Source organism: Saimiri boliviensis, chromosome 20 (genome assembly GCF_048565385.1).
Source record: "Saimiri boliviensis isolate mSaiBol1 chromosome 20, mSaiBol1.pri, whole genome shotgun sequence".
Taxonomy (NCBI): domain Eukaryota; kingdom Metazoa; phylum Chordata; class Mammalia; order Primates; family Cebidae; genus Saimiri; species Saimiri boliviensis.
The window spans coordinates 12,335,392-12,362,052 of NC_133468.1; the positions used below are offsets into that span (position 1 = coordinate 12,335,392).

At 36.0% G+C, this 26,661-nt stretch overlaps 1 protein-coding gene across 4 annotated transcripts in view; it reads right to left on the bottom strand.

The window, feature by feature from the left end:
* RANBP17 (RAN binding protein 17) overlaps positions 1-26,661 on the bottom strand; it is a 318,395-nt gene that overhangs the window by 98,779 nt on the left and 192,955 nt on the right. For all 4 annotated transcript variants that reach the window (XR_012515307.1, XM_074390456.1, XM_039460716.2 and 1 more), the window contains 3 exons: positions 16,974-17,037; positions 16,774-16,882; positions 931-1,034 (listed from right to left, as the gene is read on the bottom strand). Coding sequence is in view for 3 of the 4 variants with exons in the window: in XM_074390456.1 (XP_074246557.1) it covers positions 931-1,034; positions 16,774-16,882; positions 16,974-17,037 (277 nt within the window). In the remaining variant the exon portion in view is untranslated. The remainder of the gene's footprint in view (positions 1-930; positions 1,035-16,773; positions 16,883-16,973; positions 17,038-26,661) is intronic.

The window sequence follows — 26,661 nt, forward strand, 5'->3', positions numbered from 1 at the left end:
CTTTTCTTTTTTTTTTTTTTTTGGTGAGGAGACGCTATGCAAAAGATGGTTAATATTTCCAACATATTTCAAGTAACTATGAAATATGTGACTCGACTGTCACCAACAAAGGTGTCTACATTCTCTGGAGTGCATTTATTAGTCTGTTAAAAAGAATAATCAGTGTCTATTTATTTAATATTGCCCTAATACATTATAATTTCAGAAGATACTATTTGTATTTAGCAGAGCTTGTGCTTCCCATCCCCCACCTTAAAATATGGGGCTGTTTTGTCACAGACAGCTTGCTACACTTAAGGATTTTACTAATAAAACATAATGTTGTCTTAGATATTATGACTGTTGCCACAGCTGAACTGACTTGTCAAATCAATCCTAATATGGCTCCCACAGGCACATAAAAACCTTATTTAGCTATCAGTTATCCTAATCACTTTGTTCCGTTTAAGAATGCAATACTTCAAGACCAGTTCCTATTTATACATATATGCCTAGCCATTTAATAAAGTCTTGATTTATATAAATTCTTGTTTAAAAAAATATTTAGAGATGTAGTGTTTTAGTATGTGCATGTGTGTGCATTCCTCCATACAGATATGTTGAAACATACAGTGCAGGGCAGATGAGGGAACGGGGGTGTTTAAGTGGTGTACCCACAAGAAGTGTTCTATTAAAGACAGTAGCTGCCACAGGAGACAAATCTATGTCATCTAATCATGAACTGACTGTCCAAAACTATTTGCTGACCTCAAAGTTCATTTGTATAAGAAACTAGAAAAGCGCTTAAATAAAAGTACAACTTAAAGACGTGCGATTGGGAAAGGAGGTCTGAAGAGCAAACAGCACACACAGACATGCAAAACCCTTTTTGGATCTAGATAGCCTAGAAAAAATGAAATTGTCGTTCCTCATATTTAGAAACAAACCCACCTTTACGTCTTCTTGTTTAAAGTTGTTGTCGAATATCTGTAATACTGTTTCAAAAGCAACTGTAAGAGGCAGCATGAAATTCTCAAATTCATCCTCATCTTCGCCTATCAGAGAAACAAAAGGGTCACTACGGTTTAAAATGCACAGAATTGTACATTATCCTCAGCACTGAGTGCTTCATTTAGGCTTAGAAATATTCCCAAGGGGTCAGCCTGCATTCACATCCATGCTACATTTTCTACTTTTGCTCATTGAATATTCTGGTGTTTTGCCTTCTCTTTTCCACCAAATGAAATAGCAAAATTACTTACCAGCCATTTTTTTTTTCTCCTGGTTCTTTATTGGATCTAACAGACTCATGCCCCAGGCATCTCCGTCCTTTAGCTCCTAGGGCCCCTAGAGCTTCTCCAATGCCTCAAGGAAAGCCACTTTCAAAGCCTCAGAGATGCGGTGTTTTTTTCCCCTTCTCTTTGGGTGCCAAGGCCCTAAAGGGCTCATAGACTCAGGTGCCCAGATAGCTCTAAGTTATTATTCTCTTTTATTTATGTTCTTTTTAATTAATTTATTAAATAAATGGCAGGGAAACCCTTATCTGCCAAAAAGGATGGGGTCCCTTATGGGTCATTTGGATTTTAAATACATTCTCCATGGGTACACTTCTTACACTAAGCTTCCTTCCTTTTTTTTTTTTTTAATAGAGAAGAGAGGAAAGAGACATTTCCTATTAATTTTTTTACTTTAAAGGTAGACCGTAGTTTCCTCAAGGACTCAGTTAAAGCAGAATCTTCACTTCACACACGGATATGCACAACTGATTATATAGAATTCTTTTCAAAAGGGTTTTTTTTTTTTTAAATGAGAGATTTAATTTACTCATTCATCCTAAGTCACAAGGAGCTATGGGCTGCACTTTACTGAAGAAACAGGCAGAGAAAAGTTAAGTGTCTTGCTTAAGGTGGAATGCCTAGTTGGAGACAGAACTACAGGGTTCAGACCTCCTAATTTCTATGCTTTTAGTAGAGTTTTAAAATAGAGTGTTAGAGAGGAAATGAGCTCTCAGAGAAGGGACTCGTGGTCCTCAAAGTTTGGTCCTTGACCAGCAGCATCAACATCACTCGTGAACTTGTTAGATATAAACTCCCAGGTTCCATCCCAGATCTGTTGAATCAGAAACTCTGGGGGTGGGTCCCAACAATTTTGTTTTAATGGGCTCTCCAGATGACTGAGAATGTTTGAGAAGCACTGGCCTATAGTCATTTTTCAGACAAAGAAAGGGAGACTCTCTCAGGATCAAGAACCTGTGACTCTTCAGGAGTAGCTGATCTGGCTGACTCTAATTTTCTGTGATTTATCTCTTTCCTTCAATTTCACATCGTTTCAGGAGTACCACAGAATCAGGGACTTAGCTTTGTTACAAAGAGATACCAAAAGGCCAACGAAGCTTTACTGGTGTGCTATTCTAAACAAAGGTCAGTGTCCTGGGTGAAGAGTAAGGCAGACCAAATTATAATCTCTTCTCTGTCAACTGGCCATGTGGCCAAGTTACTCCTCTCAGATACACCCTTCTCTGTTAACTGGTGATAACATAGACCTATACAGGTGTTATTTTTCAAAGCGCAGGTGAATTGATACCTTTCACAATGTCTAAGCTAAGCTTTCCTAACTCTCAATCATCTCCCTTCTCCCTTTGGATTCCCATAGCATTTTGTCTGACTTAACTATTATGCCAGTCTGCCTTGAATTGCAGATATTTAAGCATATATCTAAGAATAGCAATAACAATACCACCTACATTATACCATAACTACCATTTGACCGGGTTAGTGTGGGGATTAAATGAGATAAAATTTATAAAGTGTACATGTAAATTATTAGCTCTACTAGCCTAAAGTGACAGTATCCGCAGATTAGCTTCCACAGAGTGAAGACTGTATCTTTGTGTTTCTCAGTGAAGGAGAATGATGTAGGGCTCTGTAGTAAATAGTCCCAGGTGTCTGACTCCACTGTGTATTATTTAACTTTGGATATTTTACTCATCACTCCGAGTCTCAGTTTCCTCATCTATAAAATAAACATAAAAATACTTATCTTTGAGGGTTACTGTGAAGATTCAATACTGCAATACATGGAAAATGGAAGCTGCTCAATAAATAGTAGCAGTGGTACTAGAATTACAGTATTAGCACAGAGTGGAGCCTGGCATTATTCGGGAAATACTGTGTTTAGATGAAAAGTAACTTCTCAATATAGATGAAATTTTAGAACGTCTTTATTTTCTTAACACCTGACATAGAATAATGCAATAAATAATTGAAATATACATCATCAAATTTTAAATACATAAAACATATGTACATTATATTTAAGGCATGTAATTTTACTCTTCTAAGATAAAGTATTTTCTAAATGTGAAATTATTAATGAGAACAGTGGTAATTATCACTGCAGGCAGATAACAGTGCCAGAAAGAACGGATGCTTTGAAATCAGAAAGTTTATCTAAGTTTAGCTGAGAGCAGTGGTGAACGCCTATAATTCCAGCAACTTGGGAGCTGGGATAGGAGGATCCCTTGGGCCCAGGAGTTTGAGACCAACCTGGGCAACATAGTGAGATCTCATCTATTAAAAAAAAAAAAAAAGAGAGAGAGAGAGAGAGAGAAAGAAAGAAAAAAAGTTTATCTAAGCTTGAATCCTGGCTCTGCTACTATTAGCTGTCTGGTTTTGGGTAAAGTCACTTCAGTCATCAAAGCCTTAGTGTGCTCACCTGTAATTAAGAGACATAATATTTACTTCATAAAGTTAGCTGTGAGAATTAAGTAAATGACAAAACATCTATAGCCCCCCTTGTTCAGTGCCTGGTACTTAATAAATGACAGCCATTAGCACTATTGTTGTCTTGAGCCTAGCATGGACTTAGAGAGGTGATTATGGTAATCAAAAAAAGTATAACTGCAGGATTGCTAGCCCAGTGCACTTCCTTTGGGAACAAAGTTTTCCAAGGTAAGGATGTTTATTCAGAACAAAGACAAATTCCAACTTTTAACATTTCAACTCCTAATTTAATATTCTGAGCCACAGATCAAAAAACTTCCTGATTCCACCTTTTTCTCCATTCAGATTTTAAGGCAAACAGGGATACCGGGAGCACATGAGACAACCAAAATGTGCAGGGAGAGGTCAAGCAGCAAATACTATAAACACAGTAACGTGAGCAGGAAGTCTACTTAAACGTCACTTCCTCAGAGAGGTCTTCCCTGACCACTCTGTCTAAAATAGTACCCACAATTTCCCTCCCCCCCCCCCCATATCACTTTCCAACCCCATAACCTGCTTTACTTTTCTTATTGGACTGACTATACTGGCTATTCATTGACATATTTATTCATTTGTTGTTATCCTCTCTATTAGGATTTAAGTTCCTCGGGAAGGAACTTGGTCTATTTCCATCATAGAGTATCCCCAGTGCCTTGAATGGGGTCTGGCACTCAGGAAATATTTGTGCAGTGACTGAATAACAGCTGTTATTCCTTGAGTGGTTATGCAAGCAATGGATTTGGTACTTTACCTGCTTAAAAAACACTTATGTGGCTCTTACTAATTTCAAAGTATTGTTGCACGTCACGAATGGTCAGAATGATCTCATGAGGTTGTATGATTTTCTTCATTTTACATGTGAGCAGAGAGACTCAAAGGAATTAGGTAGCTTGCCCAACATCCTCCACCTGGTAAATGTCAGTGAGCCGGGATTCTTAATCAGGTCTGCTTTGCTCCCAAGCTCATGCTTTTCCAGGTCTCTGATAAGGCGGAAAGCATCAGAGATGGGGACTAATGTTAGTGTCACTGAATCCTGAATACGGAGCTGCATGAAGTCAGAAGAGAGTAAAGATCAGCAAGCTTGGCTCTGGTGAGGAAAATGGAATTCCTAGACAATCACTTGAGTTTAAAGTAGGCAAATGTAAGACACTGGTGCATTATACTATAGAAATGTTTATGTTTTAGTTAGCCCTGTTCCTGTTATTGCAGTGTGGTATGTTGTACCATCTAAGCTGGAGAACCGAACATTTTTGTTTATATCATGCAAACAACTTTAAACAACATTACTATTAAAGATTTTTCCTAATCGGTATTACTTACATCTATGTAAATGATACCCATAGAGGTATCATTTACTATTTCTGATGCAAAAGGAGAAGACATGAGCTCACCCTCTTACAACCTCATATTCAAGTATGCAGTCATATATTCAGTGTTCCAAATGTATATGTGGTTATTTTATGAATAATAGTTGAAGCTGTTAGTTTCTTTCTTAATAAGACAAAGGTCCAGAAACCAATATGATTTGAAGGTAAAGTGTCAATTCACAGACTAATATTTTCAATGCCATCAGGAAAAGTAAACATTAATATGACATTGTAAGTTCTTAGTCATGCACAGATAAAAATAATTAGTTCCTCAGTTTTTAGGTAAAACCCAAAGCTAATCACTTCCAATGGGTCTCTGAGAATATGTTTAAGCAGAAAGTCATTCATTTTGTAAGTTCTAAACTTTTTTTTTCCTTCAGAGACATCATATGAAAATATAATAGTAACTGTTTCAGTATGTTGGCTGGCAGACATTTTATTTGCAGGACATTTCATTTATTTTTTTGTACAATCCAAAACCTCCAGTGGTGGAAATGTAAAATGGTACGACTCATGTAATATGGTGTAGCCATTGTGGAAAACAGTTTAGTAGTTACTCAGAAAATCAGAGTTGCCCGTTGTCCTATCAATTTCACTCCTAGGTATTTACCCAAGAAAACTGAAAATACATGCCCACACAAAAAGTTGTATGCAAATACAGCTGTATTATTTCATAATAACCAAAGGTGGAAAAAACTCAAATATTTATCAACTGATGAATGGCTAAACAAAACATGGCACATCCAAACTATGGAATATTATTCAGCCACAAAAAAGAACAAAGTATTAATACATGCCTAAACAGGAATGTGCCCTAAAACATGCTAAGAGAAAGAGGTCAGATACAGAGACCACAAATTGTATGATTCTATTTATATTAATGTCCAGAATAGGCAAATTCATAGAGACAGAAAACCGATTAGTGGTCTCCAGGGTTTAGGGGAAGGGAGAAGAGGAGTGATCATTTAATGGTGCAGGGTGATGAAAATGTAGATATGGTGATGGCTGCACAACTTTATGAATATTCTGAATATACTAAATACCAATGAATTATATACTTTACAAAAGTGAATTTTATGGCATGTGAATCTAAAAGAATAACAACAACAAAAACCTGGGTTTGCTCCCCCTCTGAAATGTATACAAAACAATGAAACTTCTCATTTCCTTTTTTTTTTTTTTTTATTTCCTTAAATTTGAACGCAAATAGCAGCTAGATTACTGGGGAGGTGGGGAAAATGGGCAAGAAGAAAGTGATGGAAATGCTATGGTAACTGTTAATGATGGTAGCCAACAGTTACTGTGGATTTACTGCATGATAAGTATTGTATGAAACACTTTGGCAATTGTGATAAATCAATATGGCAGGCAAAATACAGAATAATTACCCTCTCAAAGATAACCGGTCTAATTCTTAGAACTTGTGAACATATTAGGTTATGTGATACAGGGAAATTAAGGTTGCCAACCAACCGACTTTAAAACAGAAAAGTATTCTGGATTATCCAGGTAGGTCCAATGTAATCACAAGGGTCCTTAAAAGTGGAAGAGAGAAGCAGAAGTCAGAGAACCACAAAGATGGCAGCATGGGAAGGATTCAGCTTGATGCTACTGGAGAAAGGGAGGCCATGAGCCAAGGAAAGCAGGTGGTCTCCGGAAGCTGCAAAAGGCAAGGGAACAGATTCTTCCTTAGAGCCCTGCTGACATGTTGATCTTAGCTCACCGAGACCCATTTTGTTCATTTGACCTCCAGAATTATAAAATAATACATTAGTATTGTTTAAGCTACTACCTTGTGGTACTTTGTTATAGCAATAATAACATAAAACCAATATAGTCAGTAAAGGTCAGGTCTCCTGTAATTAAGCTCTGGTCCAAACGAAGGAAAACTGAGGGGAAAGACAAGCAAGGGGACACAGGCACTGGGCGAAGAAAATAATCCATTCAAAACCCAGTAACAATGGGCGATCTCAGAAGAGCTGGTGACTTTTGCAGGTCTAGGCCCAGATCATCTGCTGTTTTGCAAGGCTTCATTAAGATACCACTTCTAGGGCCAGGCGCGGTGGCTCAAGCCTGTAATCCCAGCACTTTGGAAGGCCGAGGCGGGTGGATCATGAGGTCAAGAGATTGAGACCATCCTGGTCAACATAGTGAAACCCCGTCTCTATTTAAAATACAAAAAATTAGCTGGGCATGGTGGCGCGTGCCTGTAATCCCAGCTACTCGGGAGGCTGAGGCAGGAGAATTGCCTGAACCCAGGAGGCGGAGGTTTCAGTGAGCCGAGATCGCGCCATTGCACTCCAGCCTGGGTAACAAGAGCGAAACTCCATCTCAAAACAAACAAACAAACAAACAAACAAACAAACAAACAAAAAACCACTTCTAAGTTGTATTACAGTAAAACTTTGAGAAATGTGCTGAACTGGTCCCTCAAACTTGGGCCACAATTGGTTTTCATTTCGGTTTCCCTCTAAATTGCCTAGGAGTTCTAGCTAGTTTTGAAATGACTTGTGGCTTCAGGCAGGGCAGGATATTTTAGTATGTGCCGGGAAGTGTCATCACATTGTGCTTCTACAGGAAAATAATAGCCCCAGATATTGAGGGCAGAGTAGATGGCATTAAGAGCACCAAGCTTGCCTCATTTTAAGGTCCCAGCAGCAGCCAATGCTTCTTCTAATAGTGCACTCAATAAACATTTCTTAATATTTTCTAAGAACTTGTTTTGTGATAGCAATGGCTCTAGGCCCTTTTACATATGTTTATCTTATTTAAATCACGTGACAACTCTTTTATATAGTTTTCTCCATTTAATAGATGAGAAAATTGAGGCTCCCTGTAATTCCTCTCCCTAGGGAACCAGAGTGTTTATTTTAGTTCCCAGGAAAAAAAATACACTGCCTACTGCAGACTATCGCTACCCATTTTCAAAGAATCTCACCCTAAAAGTCTCATGAAACATCTCATTCCCTGGGGTGTTCTGGACTGTCTAACTTCAAAACCAGGTAGGTTATTAAAACTGGATCTGGACTTAATGGGCTGCTTTCTGCCTACAGGGCCAGCTAATTAGTCTTAATTATCTCATTATAGATTTTAAGTATTTCCAGCTGCTTCTTTACCCCTTACTGCCCACTTCCCCATCCCCCCATGTCTATTTTTCAGATAATCTCTGCCAAGTCATAGACACAGTTAATATATTGATGTATTCTTCCTATCTATAAGCTATTTTTGATCAAGACTTTCACTTGCTAAATCTTCCTGGGATATCCACCTCTGTGTTCCTTTATCCACGAGAAGAAATAGCTTTGGCCAATCATTAGACATAAGAACAAACTTTAAAAACTGCATTTGACTTTCGCTGACCATCAAACTGTTATATACCTATCTAGCACAAACAATAAGCATACATCTATCTGTTTATTTCATAGGTGCTTAGAAAGTAATCCTTTCTCCTTTGCTTTCACTGCCCCAAGCCCCAAATCAATCATTTGTATCAAATAGTTCAAATAAAAACAAAGGAAAAAAGTTACGTTTCTTAATTGGTTGATAAGGTGAAAGACGAATAGTTTACTAAAAGTGGATGAAAACATGTGGTCAGAGGGCTACTTCTTATATGACTGACCTTGGGCAAGTCATTTAATTTCCCTGAACCTCAGTTTTCTTTCTTTTTTTTCTGTGAGATGGAGTTTCGCTCTTGTTGCCCAGGCTGGAGTGCAATGGCGTGATCTCGGTTCACCGCGACCTCCACTTTCTGGGTTCAAGCGATTCTCCTGCCTCAGCTTCCTGAATAGCTGGGATTATAGACATGTGCCACCATGGCCAGTTAATTTTGTATTTTTAGTAGAGACAGGGTTTCTTTATGTTGGTCAGGCTGGTCTCGAACTCCCAATTTCATGTGATCTGCCTGCCTCGGCCTTCCAAAGTGCTGGGATTAGAGGCATAAGCCACCATGACTGGCCTGAACCTGTTTTCTAACAGATAAACAATGGAATATCAAAAAGGATAATGCCTGTGAAAGTGGTTCATAAACTATATATTCTTAAACAGATGTTAACTGTTATTACTAAAGAAAAAATTTCCTTCCTCTGTATTTTTACTTCTATCTTTAGTAGCTAATTCTAGAATACTCTTCCCTTGTTATTCAAGCTATTTGTTACTTAAAATTTCTTAAATTTAAGGTAGTGATAGCTTCAGATGCCAATTACCTCTTAAAAGTCAAAGTATATGAATACTACGCTACCTTCACCCCTAAAGATAGAACTCTCTCTTTACATCCATAAACATCATTTTAATATTAGTATCCCTCAGTAATTAAAAATATGACGGCTTCTCAGAGTTTAAATACCTGAGGAATGCACTGCTCGTTCAAATCCTATCCATGTGCTTCTGATCTAAAGAGTACAATAGAAGATGCAATCATGAAATGTCCGAGGAAAATCAACCACTGGTGACACTGAGCACTTCCAAATTTGTGGCTGGTAAAAAAATTTGCAAGTAATAATTTTGGCCCTTCACAAAATGAAAACTGTTGTTACAGCGCCTTGCCACACTTCCCCTCTTTAGTGTTTGTCAACTAAATTCACCTGCATTCAAATTAAACAAAATAGAAGGTTTTTATTTATTCAAGTATTTTATATCGAATAGCTCCCTAGAGGTTCTCCATTTACTGGCTCGGGTAATACTATCTTTCCTTTAGTTTATTAGATCGACCAAGTTAATTTTAAATAACCTAGGGAACTTTAAGTGATTCTTGGAAGAGCTAGCATGCACGTACATATGGTTGGTCACTAATTTTTTTCTGCATGTGAAGGGATTTTCCTTCGTTCATTTTGATAATTTCTTGGAACACCAAAAGAATTTGCCAACGACTCTCACATGTTTTGAAACACCACCATTCTAATGATGAAATGCTTTCAATTCTGTTCTTTATGCAAGTGAACATTTTGTCTAGTTTAGCTAAAGCAATTTGATAAAATGGTACAACTGTTTCTTGCCAACTACCAACCCCCCCCACCCCCACCACCATTTTCATCTGAAATACAACCTGGGGCACATGGCATCTAATTAAATTCGTACGAAGTGCAAATCATTGAGTAGAAACCAAAATGCATTTCAAAGTAAATACCAATTAATGTGACACCCAATTTCTTTCCCCCTTTCTAATCACTCCAATGTGCATGGCTTATACACAAGACATATGCAATTTATTTCTGTAGGATTCAATTACAATGTTTTGTATTTCCATCCAAGATTCACATCCAATACTGTTGCAAGAAAGTAGGTGGGTTTTTTTTCTATTTTTTTTTTATTCTTATCCCCACTCCCCCTCTCCAAAATCAGTGATATAAAAAGTTTATCTTCATTTTTCTTTTGAGAACTATTCTCATTATCTAATGTTTTTATTTTTTTCATTTAACATATGAATCTGTGCTGCTCTTGACAACGGCACTATCTTTTTCTTTCTTGTTTCCATGACAATGAACACACAATAGAAAACTATCAAGCTATATACACGGAAATTCTGACAGCCATGTTCCAGTCAACCTAGTTTGTGAGACAAGGCTTCAAATAATAAAAACTGTGTTCAACAATACTCAACAAATCATTGTCTATAAAGTAATAACACTTTGAACAGAGAGCAACAAGAGACTAATCGGGCACAAGAGTGGTCAAGTGTAGCTAATCACTTGTGAAAGTAATCAGCCACTGATGTGTTTTGTCTTGGAGAGACCAATGATCAGAGCTACTTTCAGAAAGAACCTGGCAGTCAGAGTTGCTTCCAGGAGCCGCAACGATGGCATCTTGGTTACTGCATACTTGTTTGTTATTCATTCAACAAGTATTTACTGAGCATCTGCAATGTAAAGACTCTTGACTGGCTGGTGCTAGAAAAATATAGAATAGATAGTCCATACGCTGAAGGTGTTCAACATATTTGGGGAAGAATAGCTCTGGTTTTTAACAAGAGAAAGAAGCTCTTGTAATTATAGAACAAATCATACTTGATGCTTTCAATCATAACTTGATATTTAGCATATACATTTAATTATTTTAAAAAGTAAAAATCACTGATAAATAAGGAGGAGTTTCTTTTCAAACATGTAGAAGTTCTATGAGGGTAGCTACTATGATTTAAAATTTTATTTATATCCAGATTCAGCTGACCTATATTGTGCACTACCATGCAACAAGCATTTCCACCACAGCCTGTCTCTTTCTGTTTCTCTCAAGGTGTCTAAAAAGTGATTGTAATGCAACAGATATTTACATTAAAAAAAAAAACAACTTTGAACTAAAAACATGAATTTATCTTTTATATTGTTATGGGTTAAATATTTCAAAAGAATAGAATCTTGGGGAAACTAATGAAATCCAATTATTCAAATTATATGTGTTTATTTCCGTTTCCCATACCTCCTAGTTTTCACTAAGCAATACTAAATAAGAGCAAATTTGCTTTCCAAAAAGTGTGCAGTGTCTTTCTGGGAATCATCATGAATATCAATTATCAATGCAGTAACAAGCACAGTAGTACTGTGAATACTGAGTTGGGGCTGTCTGCAGGCTCTGATTGTGCTACCCTGTTGTTTAACCTACCACAGATACATAGCGGGTTCCATATCTGTGATGACCATATCGAAAAGTAAATGTTAACTCATTCCATTTCCAGGTTCTGAAAACGCGAGTACCATGGACCTAGTTTTAAAAACTCTCCTCCAGATACTTCTCTTTAACTTCGGTCTCCCCACTTCTTTCACTCTGTGTGACAGTGTTACTAAGAGCATTTTTAAGGCCTGGGAAATAAATTAAGTCCAGACAAGTGTTTCAAGGTCTCTTTAATGCTTGCACAACTGGAAAAGCAAGAAGACATGCCCTTTGAGGCCAGGACCCAGTATGCCTGATTATCTTTGTCTTGCCTTCAGAGTTTAGCACATCCCGCTTTCTAAATGACTGTGAAGGACAGTGACAGAGTCTGGGGCTGCTCCTCTTCTGGCCAATACAGCAGCCAAGAGATGACACAGGCCAGCATGCAGTGTGAAAAGCCGTCACTGAGTTGCATCTCCCACTTGCCTAAGGTAGCAGATGATTGGGTTTTGCATGCCTGGTTTACACTCTTCAAATATTTATAGACAGTTCTCTTTGCCTCCAGCCCTAGTTGTCACTTAGCCAAGTTATACATACATGGTTCTTTTAATCTTTCCTTAGAAATCAATCCCACTAAGCTCTTTCATCATTCTAGTTGCATTTCTCTCAACTTCTGGCAGTTTGTCTTTCTGATGATTTATTTGTGAAAAAGCATGAAAACAATACCGGTGTGAAACATAGAGGGGGTTACCCCCTTTACATTTCCAAATTCAATGCCTTTTATGTGCAAAATAAAATTATTTTTCTTTTTTCTGTTTGTATGAATGTTTTAAAAAATTCATATTTAAGTTGATGTATTAATCTATCGATTGCAAGAGAAAAAGAAAAAAGTATTATTGGTATTATATTGTCTAAGGATGATATTGTCATTGGCTGAACCCTCCCATATATAACTGGTCTAACTTGCAGTATTCAAACATGAGAAATGGGAATCTAGAGTAACATGGTCACTACAGAGAGGCTTAAGTGCCCATCCTAAGGTACTGTCTGTCAGTGAATACTTCTCACTAACTTTAGCTTTTTAGTAATAAATCTTAAAAATAAGTTATTTTTTACCATTATAAAATACATTAAAAATTCAAATAATCAGAAATAGAGAAAATTATCTACATGCTACAACCCAATGTCAACATTTAGCATTTTTAATTAATTTTTAAATTTACAGATAAATTTTATGTTATTTATTATGTATAACATGATGTTTTGAAGTATATAGATCAGCCTACCTTGTTTGATTGTGCTTCATAGATTCTGACCTTTTTTAAAAAACAAATTAAAGATTTGTGGCAAAACTGAGTTGAGCAAGGTCCTACTGGCGTCATTCTGCCAACATCATGAACCTACTTTGTGTTTCTGGGTCATATTTTGATAATTTTCCTAATATTTCAAACTTTTTTCATTACTATTATATCTACTATGGTAATCTGTGGCCTTTGATGTTACTAAGGTAACTGCTGTGGGGCACGACAAATTGTGCCCTTATAGGATAGTCGACTTAATTGCTAAATATTGTGTATGCTGCTCCATAAACCAGCCATTCCTTTGTATCTCTCCACTTTCTTAGGCCTCTCTATTCTCTGAAACATGACAATATTGATATTGAGCCAATTAATAACCTTGTAATGGCCTCCAAGTATTCATGTGAAATGGAGAAGAGTTACACATTTCTCACTTTAAACCAAAAGCTAGAAATGATTAAACTTAGTGAGACAGGCATGCCAAAAGCTGAGATAGGTCAGATGCTGGGTCTCCTGCATCAGTTAGCCAGGTGAACAATGCAAAGGAAAAGTTATTGAAGAAAATTAAAGTGATTAAATTAAAATGCCAGTGAACACACATTAAGAAAGTGAAACAACCTTATTGCTGATATGAAGAATGTTTTACCTGTCTGTATAGAAAATCATACCAGCCATAACATTTCCTAAACCTAAGCCTAATGCAAAGCAAGTCCCTAACTCTATTGTATGAAAGCTGAGAGAGGAAGTTGCAGAAGAAAAGTTGGAAGCTAGCAGAGGTTGGTTCATGAGGTTTAAGGAAAGACGATGCCTCCACAAGACTGCAAGGTGAAGCAGCCAAGCGCTGATGGAGAAGCTGCAGTGAGTTATACTAAAAATCTTGCTAAGACTATTGATCAAAGTGGCTGCACTAAACAACAGATTTTCAATGTAGATGAAACAGCCCTTCATTAGAAGAAGATGCCATCTAGGACTTTCATAGCTAGAGAGAAGAAGTCAATGCCTGGCTTCAAAGCTTCAAAGACCAGGCTGACTCTCATTAGAGGCTAATGCTGATGATGACTTGAAGTTGATGCCAGTGCTCATTTGCCATTTTGAAAATCCTAGGGCCTGCAAGAATAATGCTAAATCCACTCTGCCTGTGCTCAAGAAATAGAGCAACAAAGCCTGGATGACGGCACATCTGTTTACGGCACGGTTTACTGAATATTTTAAGCCCACTGTTAAAGTCTACTGCTCAAAAAAAAAAAAAAAAAAAAAAAAAAAGGTTTTGTAAGGCTATAGCTGCCACAGATAGTGATTCCTCTGATGGATCTGAGCAAAGTAAACTGAAAACCGTCTGAAATGGAATCACCATGCTGGATACCACTAAGAACATTTCTGATTCAGTCGGGAGGTCATACTATCAACATTAACAGAAATTTGGAAGAAGTTGATTCCAACCCTCAGGATGACTCTGAGGGGTTCAAGACATCAGAGGAGAAATTAACTGCAGATGTGGTTAAAACAGCAAGCAACCTATAAGACCTATAATTGGAAGTGGAGCCTGAACATGTGACTGAACTGCTGTAGTCTCGTGATAAAACTTGAATGGATGAGGAGTTGCTTCTTCTGGATGACCAAAGAAAGTGGTGTCTTGAGATGGAATCTACTTGTGGTAAAGATGATGTGAACATTGTTGAAATGACAAAAGCTTTAGAATATTACATAACCTTAGTTGATAAAGTGGCAGCAGAGTTTTAGAGGATTGACTTCAGTCTTTAAAGACATTCTCCTGTGGGTCAAATGCTAGCAAACAGCATTGTATGCTGCAGAAAAATCTTTTGTGAAAGGAAGTCAATTGATGCAGCAGATTTTATCATTGTCTTCTTTTAAGAAATTGCCACAGCCACCTCAACCTTTGGCAACTATGCTGATCAGTCAGCAGCCATCAATATCAAGGCCAGACCTTCCACCAGGAAAAAAATTACAACTCACTGAAGGCTCAGATGATTTTAGAATTTTTTAGCAATAAAGTATTTTATTTATTTTTATTTTTTATTTTTTTGAAACGGAGTTCTGCTCTTGTTGCCCAGGCTGGAGTGCAGTGGCGTGATCTCAGCTCACTGCAACCTCTGCCTCTGGGGTTCAAGTGATTCTCCTGCCTCAGCCTCCCAAGAAGCTGGGATTATATGGCATTCGCCACTACGCCTGGCTAATTTTGCATTTCTAGTAGAGAGAGGGTTTCACCATGTTAGTCAGGCTTGTCTTGAACTCCTGACCTCAGGTGATCCACCTGCCTTGGTCTCCCAAAGTGCTGCGATTACAGATGTGAGCCACTGCACCTGGCCGCAATAAAATATTTTAAATTAAGATATGTACATTTCATCTACATCATGATATTACACACTTAACAGACTACAGCATAGTAAGTTTAACTTTTATATGCACTGGAAAACAAAAACCGTGTGACTTGCTTTATTGAGGTATCACTTTATCATAATGGTCTGGAACTAACCTGCAATATATTTGAGGTATATATTGGCATATTGTAAGTAACTGACAAATGTATTACCTCTATGGTTATCATTTTTGTGGTGAGAACACTTAACATTCCCTCTCTTGGTATTTTTCAAGAATACAATATACTGTTATTAACTATAGCCACCACTTACGTACAACAGATCTCTTGAACTTATTCCTTCTATCTACTTGAAACTTTGTATCTTTTGACCAGTATCACCCCAAAGTCCCCAGTTCTTAGTAACCACCATTCTACTCTATGAGATCAACTTTTTTAGATTTCACATATGAGTGATATCATACAGTATTTGTCCTCTGTGCCTGGCTTATTTCACTTAACATAGTATCGTCCAGGTTCATCCATACTATGGCAAATGGCAGAATTTTTCTTTTTTATGGCTGAATAGTATTCCATTGTGTATATATTCCACATTTTCTTTATCCATTCATCTGTTGATGGACACTTACGTTGATTTCATATATGCTGGCTATTGTGAAGAATGATGCAATAAACATGTGGGAATGCAGCTGTTTGGTATACTGATTTCATTTCCTTTGGATACAAATACACCCAGTAGTAGGATTGCTGGATCATACAGTCATTTTATTTTGAATTCCTTGAGGACCCTCTACACTGTTTTTCATAATGGCTGTACTAACTATTTTTGAAAAATTCCATTTTTTTCTGAAGTATTGTCCCTCTATCCCCAACATACATGATCATACCATCTGCACCAGTGTAACACTCTGCGTTTTCACTTAATGCTGTAATACAAAATTTCCTGTATTGCATGGTCTTTAAACCTTCATTTTTTTTTTTTTGAGTGCCAATCATTCCATAAGTAAGTGGGCATGCCACAAAGAATTGTAATTGTAATAATTTTACCATTTCCTACTGTTTAGACAGTTACATCATTTCCACTTTTTCTCTAGTTTAGACATCACTACGATGAAAATCTTTGTGTGTAAATGTTTTCTGTTTAAGATTATTCCTAGATTTATAGCAGTATAATTAATGTGTCAAAGGACAGGCAGAAAGTAAATTGTGAGATAAAAAATCAGTGCAAGTGTTATGTGAAGTGAAAAATGCCACCTTAAGTAAAAAGATTTGTCTTTGGCTCTATTGCTAATAAGTGAACACTCAAATCTCAGAAGGTTGTAGAAAACTGTCCAAAATGGCGAATTCTAATAAGTGAAATGTTGTACCAACTAGTATTCCACTTCTTTACTCACACAAGCATATTGCTGATCCCTTATTTACTGAACTTAAATTCTTAACCTTACCTAGATCTACCATCAGAAGGCGAGTGAGCGCTGTGTAGAAGGTTGTTCGACACCTGAAGTCACTGAGACTGTAACTCTCACTGATGCCAAGAAAAGGGAAGTGTTCACTCTAATGAAAGCAAAAGAGTAATCAAAGTTACTAATGCTTTACCTAAACTATTTGTAAAATTCTATTCGTTAATTAAAGAAATAAGACTTACTGTGTGGTTTTTTAGCATGAATTTCACAGCATCTATCTTCACAAGTTTTTTTAAAAGGATATAGGTAATAGAGTTAAGGAATCTAAGGAAATATATTTGTCATATCAGTATGTAATAAATCACAAAGTAATAGTGAACTGCAGTGACATCAATTTCTACTTATAAGGAATAAATATAATTTCTAAAGAGCATTCCTATAGAAACGTCTTTCCTTCTGTTAAGAACGATAATCTATTATTAACCAGTGCAATTACTTTTTCTATCTTATACATATTCTAGTTATGGAAAGAAAGAATGAATTTTATAATTAAGACAAGAACTCCTTTACCATTAAAGTCTTGATAGTGGAAAATTAAAACTGACCCCTTTTTATATTTTGGGTATAACTTGCAAACTTCTACTTACTTAATGTTATTTCATAACAAAATAATTAAAAAGACCCATAATAGGCTATCAAAAAAGAGAAAATTACTCAATTCTAAGAAATAGTAAGCTCTGTTAGTAGAAATCTAAGATTGGAATATAATTAGGAGGATATAGCAGACTGCATGTCATCAAGTATAGAAGGACAGCTTAAAGGAACTAGTATTTCTCAAGTGCCTAGCATGTAAAAGGCATTTTCCATATGTTAATTCACCTAATCTTCGCAATTATACTGCTAAGTATTATTTATTATTTTTAGTTCATAAATAATGAAACAGGAGCTAAGAGAAATTAAGTTGCTTGCCCACGATTATACAGCCATGGACTGACAGTGCTGAGATTTGAACTGCAGTTTGACTCCAAAGGCTACGTTCTTTCTACTGTACCACATTATCACCTTCACAGTTCAACTTAGAAGGAGCATGAAGTTCAGAAATCAGAAATATGAATACAAGGCCTAAGTAATTTCAGGTGTGATGTGGATTCTAAACACATCTACTCAGTATGCAAACACCTTCTTCTCTTACTCTACCACAGTCACGTGTTTTCTACCACAGCTAGGGCATCTCTTGGCCATTCCCTAATACCTACTCATGCCTTTCTTGAAGGCTGTAATAATCTCAAATGGCTCTATGCATGTTACAAGGAAAACACTGGCTTTCTTTTTCCTTCACACCATCTCCAAATATATGATTCAGTCTGTTGCCTCTGCACAGGGGCACTGAAAAGCCTAATTCTAAAATTTAATCATTCAGACGTGGGTATCAAAGAGTGGAAAACACACTGGAACATGAGTCATGAGACCTGGGCTTGACTATACCATTCAATGAATCCAGGTAATAAGCTTAGCCTGTCTCAGCCTTAGTTTCCCCTCTCCAACAAATGAGGATGAAACCTATGCCCAAGCTACCTTACAGGACTGTTTTGAGGATCAGATAATGCAAATATCTTTGCCAATTATCAATTGGGGAAAAAGACAGAAAGATGTAGGCAATTTACAGAACGTGTGCAACTTGCAAGGCTAACTTTCACAATTTCATGATAGTATCACTCCTATTTTTCATATAAGAAAATAAACTAAAAAATTAAATTATTTTTCAAAAGATAAACAACTAGCATGATTTATATTCAAGTCCTCTGATTCCAAAGCAACCATTCCAGTTGCATATGAAACATGTATGTTTGGCTTAGTCATATACATACTTATTTAAAATATACATATATATTTTAGCATGTATCAGTATTAGTAAACTTTCTAAGGGCAGGGACTACATTCATGCATTTTCCTTGTTGCACTGCTTTCAGCGGTGCTCAATGCACTGTGTTTTTTTTCTTGAGATGAACTCTCGCTCTGTCGCCCAGGCTAGAGGGCAGTAGCACAATCTCAACATACTGCAATCTCCACCCCCATCCTGGGTTTAAGCAATTTTCTTGCCTCAGCCTCTCGAGTAGCCAGGACTGCAGTCATGGGCCATGAGGACCAGCTACTTTTTTGTATTTTTAGTAGAGATGAAGTTTTACCATGTTAGTCAGGCTGATCTCGAACTCCTGACCTCAAGAGATCCACCATGCCTGGCCATGATGTACTGCGTTTTTCTGGCAGGCTGCAGGGCAACAAGATCAAGGCTGACAGGTAGCAAGTTTTTCCCTGCCTCCAAAGACGCAGATTTGATGATTATTCCCAGCGTCAGTCACTGGGCTGAAGACCTGCCACTCAAACTTCACTCAGTTAAACAGGGGTGGGATCAATAAACTTGGAAATATCTTAAGTAATTACCAAATAGAATTCTCTTAAAATTGCAAAGTTAAAAGTGACAGGGTCTATGGGTAATAAGAATGCTGCCATTAATAGGAATATTCCTGTCAGTGCTGTTAATAAACAGCAAGTCATGTTTTGACAATAGAATATTTATGAAAGCAATAAACAGAACATTCACAGGAAGAATCTCATCTGTCAAAGACACATTTTCTGCAGAACGGCGTCTGTGCACTTTGCACCAAGGCCAGCCTCACTGCCTTTTAATTACATTCTAAAGAAAAAATGATTAAGAATGGATTTTTATATTTTTCAATAAAGAAAAAAATGAGAGTTCACCTGAATATTTATGTTCTCTTATAGAAATTCAATTCAAAGCCAGTTATGGCTCTTAAGAGGGTCTGTAATGTTAAAAAAGGCAAATGAACACATCAACTTTATGATCTTTACACTCTGATCTTATTCTTCTCTAAGAGACTCGGGTTCTTCTGAGTTGTGTCATTTTGGCTGGGTGGGAGCATTAGATAAATTATGGTAACACTAGGTTAGATTTCAGAGGTCTATTCAAAACATCTCTTAGCAGTAAACCTGGTAATGATGGTAACAGTAATAGCAGCAATAGTACTAGGAGTCTTGAGGGTGAGTAAAATTAATAGAGGAAATGTCACATATGGAACATGTAAACAGAAAAGTCAAGACTCAAATGCAGATCTGTCTGGCTCTAAAGCCTAGGCTCTTTTCACTAGGCTATATCAGATCCGCTTGATTTTAAAGGGTAGTTCTCCTCAAAGATCATTTGCTTCTTGAAATACAATTGAAATCGGAATCAGGTCCCAGAAGGGACAGGGAAACATTTTATTTTAGGAAGGACCAATTCATTAATACGCCAGCATCACATCCAGGATTGAGCAGACGCTACAATCTGGCTGGTAGTAACTCACTAAACAAAATTCTTAGAAAATCCCTGTCTCTAGCCATGTGGTTATGAAAACACTGAAGACAGTGAAGACAGTCTTATTGGTAGCTAGCATGACACATGAAGAAAAACAAGGAAAGAATGGTGTAGGTTATAGACAGCTGAAAATTCTGAAAGTCTGTATCCTTTGAAAAGGAGGATAATGAAATGGAGAATAAACTGCTTTCTTAGGTTACAGAAGTACTACACACTTCAGTAGCTGCTCGACACAGTAAAACCAAGTATGACTTCAATTCACAGTATCAGGCCTTTTCTGAGTATTTACTGTATTTCATCAAATCTAAAACACCATTGAATGTAAAACAAAACGAAAAACCCCCACCATTTTACGTACTACTAAGAAAAAGTACTTAAAATACCATCAGTTCTAAGATATATCCTATTTACAAAGGTGTTAAGATATGAAAAAATTTGATTTAGAATTATCGTAGTGTAGTAGATCCATGATATTCACTAGGTACAAGAGAGTGGGTAATCGTACTGGAATCTGGGCAAATATTTAAGAGCCATACATGTTCATCGATACTGTTTGCAGACAGAGTTAGATCGTGATGATAGAATAAAGTTTACAGATGACAATATTATGTATCCGAAATTGCTGTTCTTAGGTTATATGTATAGTAAATGAAATTAAGTATAGTAAATGAAGTATAAATTAAGTATAGTAAATGAAATTACGTTTAGTTATTTCAAAAGCAGAATTTTGTTCATGAACCCTCCTAGGCTAAAAAAAGCCAAATAGCTAAAACCAAGGTGAAGCATCTTAAAGGATACTAATACAGTGATCATTTACAAGGAACAAGACTTAAGGCTTCGTCACTCAACAGAAGGGGTAACAGTAAGTTCTAAATGCCCATTGTGTGAAGTTTTGAAATTATAAAAGAATGGAAAAAATGTCTTTGGCCAAGACTGAAAACCTGAAGAAACCTAGTTGAGTTACAAGGTGTCAACTGCGGGAGAGTGGCATATGTGGTGATTCCCTGAAAGTTAACGAAGGGTGGCCAGGGGTAAGTAAAAGAAGTTTCCTTGGCCCAAGTATAAAGTGCAAATTGTGGTCGAATGGAAGACCAGGAAATTAGCTATGGGAACTCAGTCAGTCAAGTACCGTCAAAGGATTCAAATTCAAGTCAATAATTTTGCTGGACCTAAGAAGCAAGTGGAAGTGATTGTGGACTTTCGGGAAGAGAAATGATCAGATCAAAACAATACTCAAGGCAGGTAATTTTGTGAAACAAAAATCTAAAGAACTTGGTGACAGTCTAAATAAAGGGGCTACAGAACAGGAATACGGAGGATTCTATACCTGGTTCTAGTATACAAAGAAGCAGAGGAGATAAATTATGGAATGACTTTTCCATGGCTCATAGAGACAGAAAACAATGAAATAAATCAACATTTCTTTCTACAAAAAATGTTAATAGAAGTATGCCTGAGGGAGGGAAGCTGAAACTAGTTTTATTTAACATTTTCACAAACCATCTGGAGATGGTGGTATTCAGCAAAATAAAGCAATGCGTTTTAATATTGTTTCACAAAAACAGAAATATTACTGTTTATTGCTAAATAGTTCCTGTAACAGACATAAACTATTTTACTTTCATCCTTCACCCTTGTTTCATTCCTGCCCTTTGCCTTCTTGCTCATCCTCTACCCTTTCCTGACACCTACCACATTCAGGATTTGTACCCCAATGGTGAGAAGGTCAGAAACAGAGATGAGGATGTCTGGTTTACACATTACTTGGTACGTTTAAAAGTTGCATACTTAATGGTTTATCTATAAGCTTATGTCTAAATGACCTTGAGTAAAAGGGGCTCCCTAAAATTAGCCATATCATGATATCACATGCCCACATTATTCTTAATATATAGATTTTCAGAAAATCAGTATGTAATTTATTTGAGTTAAATTTAAGCAGAAAAAAAGAAACTATATTAATAAAATAATTGACTTTAAGCTCTTTGGAGAAATATAGAAAAGGAAGTTTGGAATCCATGTCAATTCTGTTAGAATTTAAAATCCATGAGGGCAGTGTCTGTGTTTTATTTGTCCTTTTGCCCTGTAATTAGCAAATGCTTAATAAATATTTGCTGCATTGAAAGAGGCCAATAAGATTCAAGATGAGTAAGGAATTAAATTTAAAAATCACTATTTTATTCTTACTAAATGTTAACTCTAGATAAGGGTGAAGTTCTGATTATTATACTTAAAAAAGCAAGCAAAAAAAGACACATGAAGCTGGGAAAGGTTTGGGGTTGAAAAATAAAATTATCATGGTCATCAAATAACTTTGATAGAAAATAGATTCTTAGGGGCTCGGTATGGTGGCTCACGCCTGTAATCTCAGCACTTTGGAAGCCCAAGGCAGGCAGATCACAACGTCAGGAGTTTGAGAACAGCCTGAACAACATGGTGAAACCCTGTCTCTACTAAAAATACAAAAATTAGCTGGGTGTGGTGGCGGGCACCTGTAATCACAGCTACTCAGGAGGCTGAGGCAGGAGAATTGCCTGAACCCAGGAGGCGGAGGTGGCAGTGAGCTGACGTCATGCCATTGCATTCCAGCCTGGCAACAGAACAAGACTTTGTCTCAAGGAAAAAAAAAAAAAAAAAAAAAAAAAAAAAATAAAATAAAATAAAATAAAATAAAATAGATTCTTTGGCCTGCAAAAATGAAAATGACTAGAAAATAGATTCTCTGGCTTGCAAAAACAAAAATGACTGAAATAAATTAGTAGATAGATTTATGATGCATATGGATGAGTCTTATATTCATCAAATTCTGGTATACAAGAACTTAAAGGGATAACCTTAGAGAGTCAGTCCGAAGTCAAATGGAAGGAATTATTTCTTTGTATCACACAAAACCAGAGCCAGCTCCACAGCCATGTGGGCTGTACACTTGCATAGGAGGTCCTGTGCTTGGGAAAGTCTCTTCATGGTTTAATGCTCTGCTGTTAAAGTCTTGAAATTTTTAATAATTTTTGAATCAGTGACCCCACATTCTTCTTTATGAGGTGGGCCCTGCAAATTATGTAGGTAGTCTTGCAATAACATGCAGAAGTCGTTAATCTTGAGAACTGTTGAGGTTAACAGTATCAATAAGGTTAAAAAAAAAAAAGTTTTGATAAATTCATAAACTAACGGGGAACACTCTTATAGAGTCTGATTTTAAAAAGCTAGATATTTTTACTTTTCTCGAATGTTCGATGATTATGTAATAAAGGCCAGCTACCAACAGAGGGCCTGATAGAGAATGAAATTTCCTTTCTGAAACCCAAGGGGAACATGTTAACTGCTACAAATCTGAGTAAACAATGAATTGCAGTAGAAATACTGATAAATTATCTTTCAAAAGAATAAAAACTTGAAATAATGATTAACGAACAAACAGCATTTTGAAAAAATTCTTTTTCAGCATTTAAAATAAGTAGGCTTATGTGATTGCTCTGTATGACCCTTATTGTCTCTCCAGTTTTCCCAGGAGCTTCCTTGTTCCAATTATTTGAACAATCTCACCCCTTTTCCATTTAGACAGAAACTAAAATTTCTGATCAGAAAACATTTCAAAGAGGGGAAAAGATCCCCAAGTACTGAACTTGACTATAGAGGCCTGGCCCTGTATAGAGCCACTTCAGCTCTGTGCCTGTTCAAAAAAGCTATTTAGAATCAGAAATTCTTGGAATTTAGTCTTGAAAATATAGAGTATGTTAAACGGTTACTCAAATGCATTTGCTAAATTTATTATAAATACCTATGTAATGAATCTGACAGGAAAACATAAACTTTCTGTCAAAAAGGTCACTGGATTTTAAAATAACAATAATCTTACCAATTTGAAAAATGTCAAATTTGGTAAATAGCAATTCTGTGGTAAAATGCAGCAGGCCATCCAGTTACAATGTGGAGACTTATGTAATGGCAACCTCCCACACGCCCCATAGCATTATTCAGTAACTAGCCTATCTCTAACAATGCAAGTCTAGTGAGTCTTAAGAAGTCCTATGAAGAAGTGTCTGTGAGCCATGTACCAGACTTTTCTGCTCAGGGCATACAGTGCAGGTCTACTTTCCAACTACCTAAAGGCAGAAGTTCTCAAAGTACAGTCCTAGAGCTACCAACTTTACCTGAGGCTTGTGAAAACTGCAATTCTCATACCTAGGTCTAACAACCCTTGAAATAGAAACTCTGGGGAGTGGGGCCTAACAATTTGTGTTTTAACAAGCACTCACATTCTGATGCTCACTAATGTCTAAGACTACTGCTTTAAGGCAATCGAAGGCTTTTTAATACTTCCTAAAAATGGGAGTCTTCTATGATTTCAATTTGCAACAAGTGGTCAGATAAAAAAAAACATCAAAGTTCAGAGACTGGCTTTGAGCACCATAAACACTGAGTAAGGTTCATCCGAAGCAGATTAAATAGAAAAAAATAAAACAAAAAGTATCTGAAGACATGCAGTATAAATAAAGAACATTAAAAAAAAACCTCATAGTGAGATAATATGCTTTTCATTTATTTCTGAGATTTTAAATAAAAATATTTTGAATATTAATACCTAAACAGTTTCCATTCACATGCATAAGTGTTTCTATTGCTGAAGAATGTCATCTTATTCCTAATATAGAAATAATATATTGCTTTAAAATCAAGATTGAAAAACACATTATCATAAAGAAATCGATTTGAAACAACAAAACATGCATTAGGTAACCAGTAACTGCACTAAAACAGATACACCACTCACATATTCCATTATGTAAATGAATTCAAGATATTTCATGACTGATCAGCTAGAAGGGACATAATGATTTATAATTCAAATAACTGAGCACTGAAATCAAATTGAACTAATATATATTTCTAAATATGCAAACTTGAAATAATTGCTAAAAAATATAAATCAATGTACCCATGTTGAAATCATTCCCATCCCCTGGTTTAAAATATTATAGCTTTTAAACTTTTATCTAGTAAATTTTCTGAAAATATGATTTTTTTTATTCACTTCAAGAAGAACTCAAAAGCAATAAACACCATGTAAAATAAAAGGCTATAATATTTGAATTAAAGAATATATAACAGGTTTAATATGATAGGAAAAAGATCTTAAATAGCAGATACAAAATAAATTAGGTATTATGCAAATTACACTACAATAATACAAATCAAATTAATTTTGTACTAAATATCAATTTAAACCTAAAAAATGGGGTAAATCTAAACAATAGATATACGCTACAAAATAACTGAGGCTTCTTTGCAGATAATATGCTCTCAAAGTAATTCATTGTGAAAAGGCCAGAGTTTGCAATACTAGGAAGTACTTATAAACCACTTCATATGTTGGAAATAAAGAGTATTTCAGCATTATTATTAGAAAAAAATATGGGTTGAGTTTTTTTTTAATAAGAAAAAATACGTATCTTAAAAAGCCAAATGACCATTGGAATTGGGTTGTACATCACTTTCCAGTAAAAAGGAAAAACAGCCTGGACAGGTGTAATTTATCATTTTTCTGATTTAATATCAAAGAAATATATTAAAATAATAAAAAGAATCCTGAAATCCTCAAAATTTGTAGTGATAAATAGCCCTCCCTGTCTTTATTGCATTATACCTACTAACAGAAATATTGCATGGTGGATTTTGCCAGACAAGGACGATTATTTTCCAATAAAAAGTTGCATATTAAATTCCAGCACAAAAGTGGGTGTCTAATACTTTGGAAATCTTTTATGGTTTACCAAGGAATACAATTTTAAACTTAACTAACATAAACATATTCCTGGAATGAACCTACATTAAAGGTTTCCATCCAATGCCACCATTTTCAGAATTTGTCCTCATGTTAAAAGATCAACTAATCTTAGTGATTAACTAATTCAACACTTATCTTTCCCAAGTCCTATATACTTGATAGCTAATGTAGAAAAGAAAATCTACATGATTCTCTCTAGTTGTTAGAGATATGACAATACTGTCAACTATAATTTCATAAGAAAGGATGATTCTTGGTTTTAGAAGTTTAAAAATCTACTAGACAGAGAAATCTAAACATTTAATGTATAATGGGAAATCTTATTTTAGATTTGATTAGATGTTGATTTGGTAGGGCCAATAATCAAAGAAGTGGTCAAAAAGCTTATCATTTTCTTAGTATTACTCCATTGTGCCTTTCAACTAATGAAAATGATGCTCTCTTCAACTGAAGAATATTAGAGATATATTTACTTACAGGAATTCAGTTTTTATAAGGTATTATTTTTATAACATTTTGAACTCCTTATAATTAAGTTACATGCTTTCTTTGAGAACAAGAATTTCTGACAATTACAAACAAGAATAAACTTAAATACATGTGGTTGCATACTTTCTTACATAACCATTTATTTGCCTCAGTGAGTATAAATGTAACTACTTAGAAATCTATATGTCCATATAAATTCAACTGGGATTCTGACTAAATGCTTCATAGTATATAACTAAACCCTTTCAAAAACATGCATTTACAGATAAGGCTAAATAAAAAG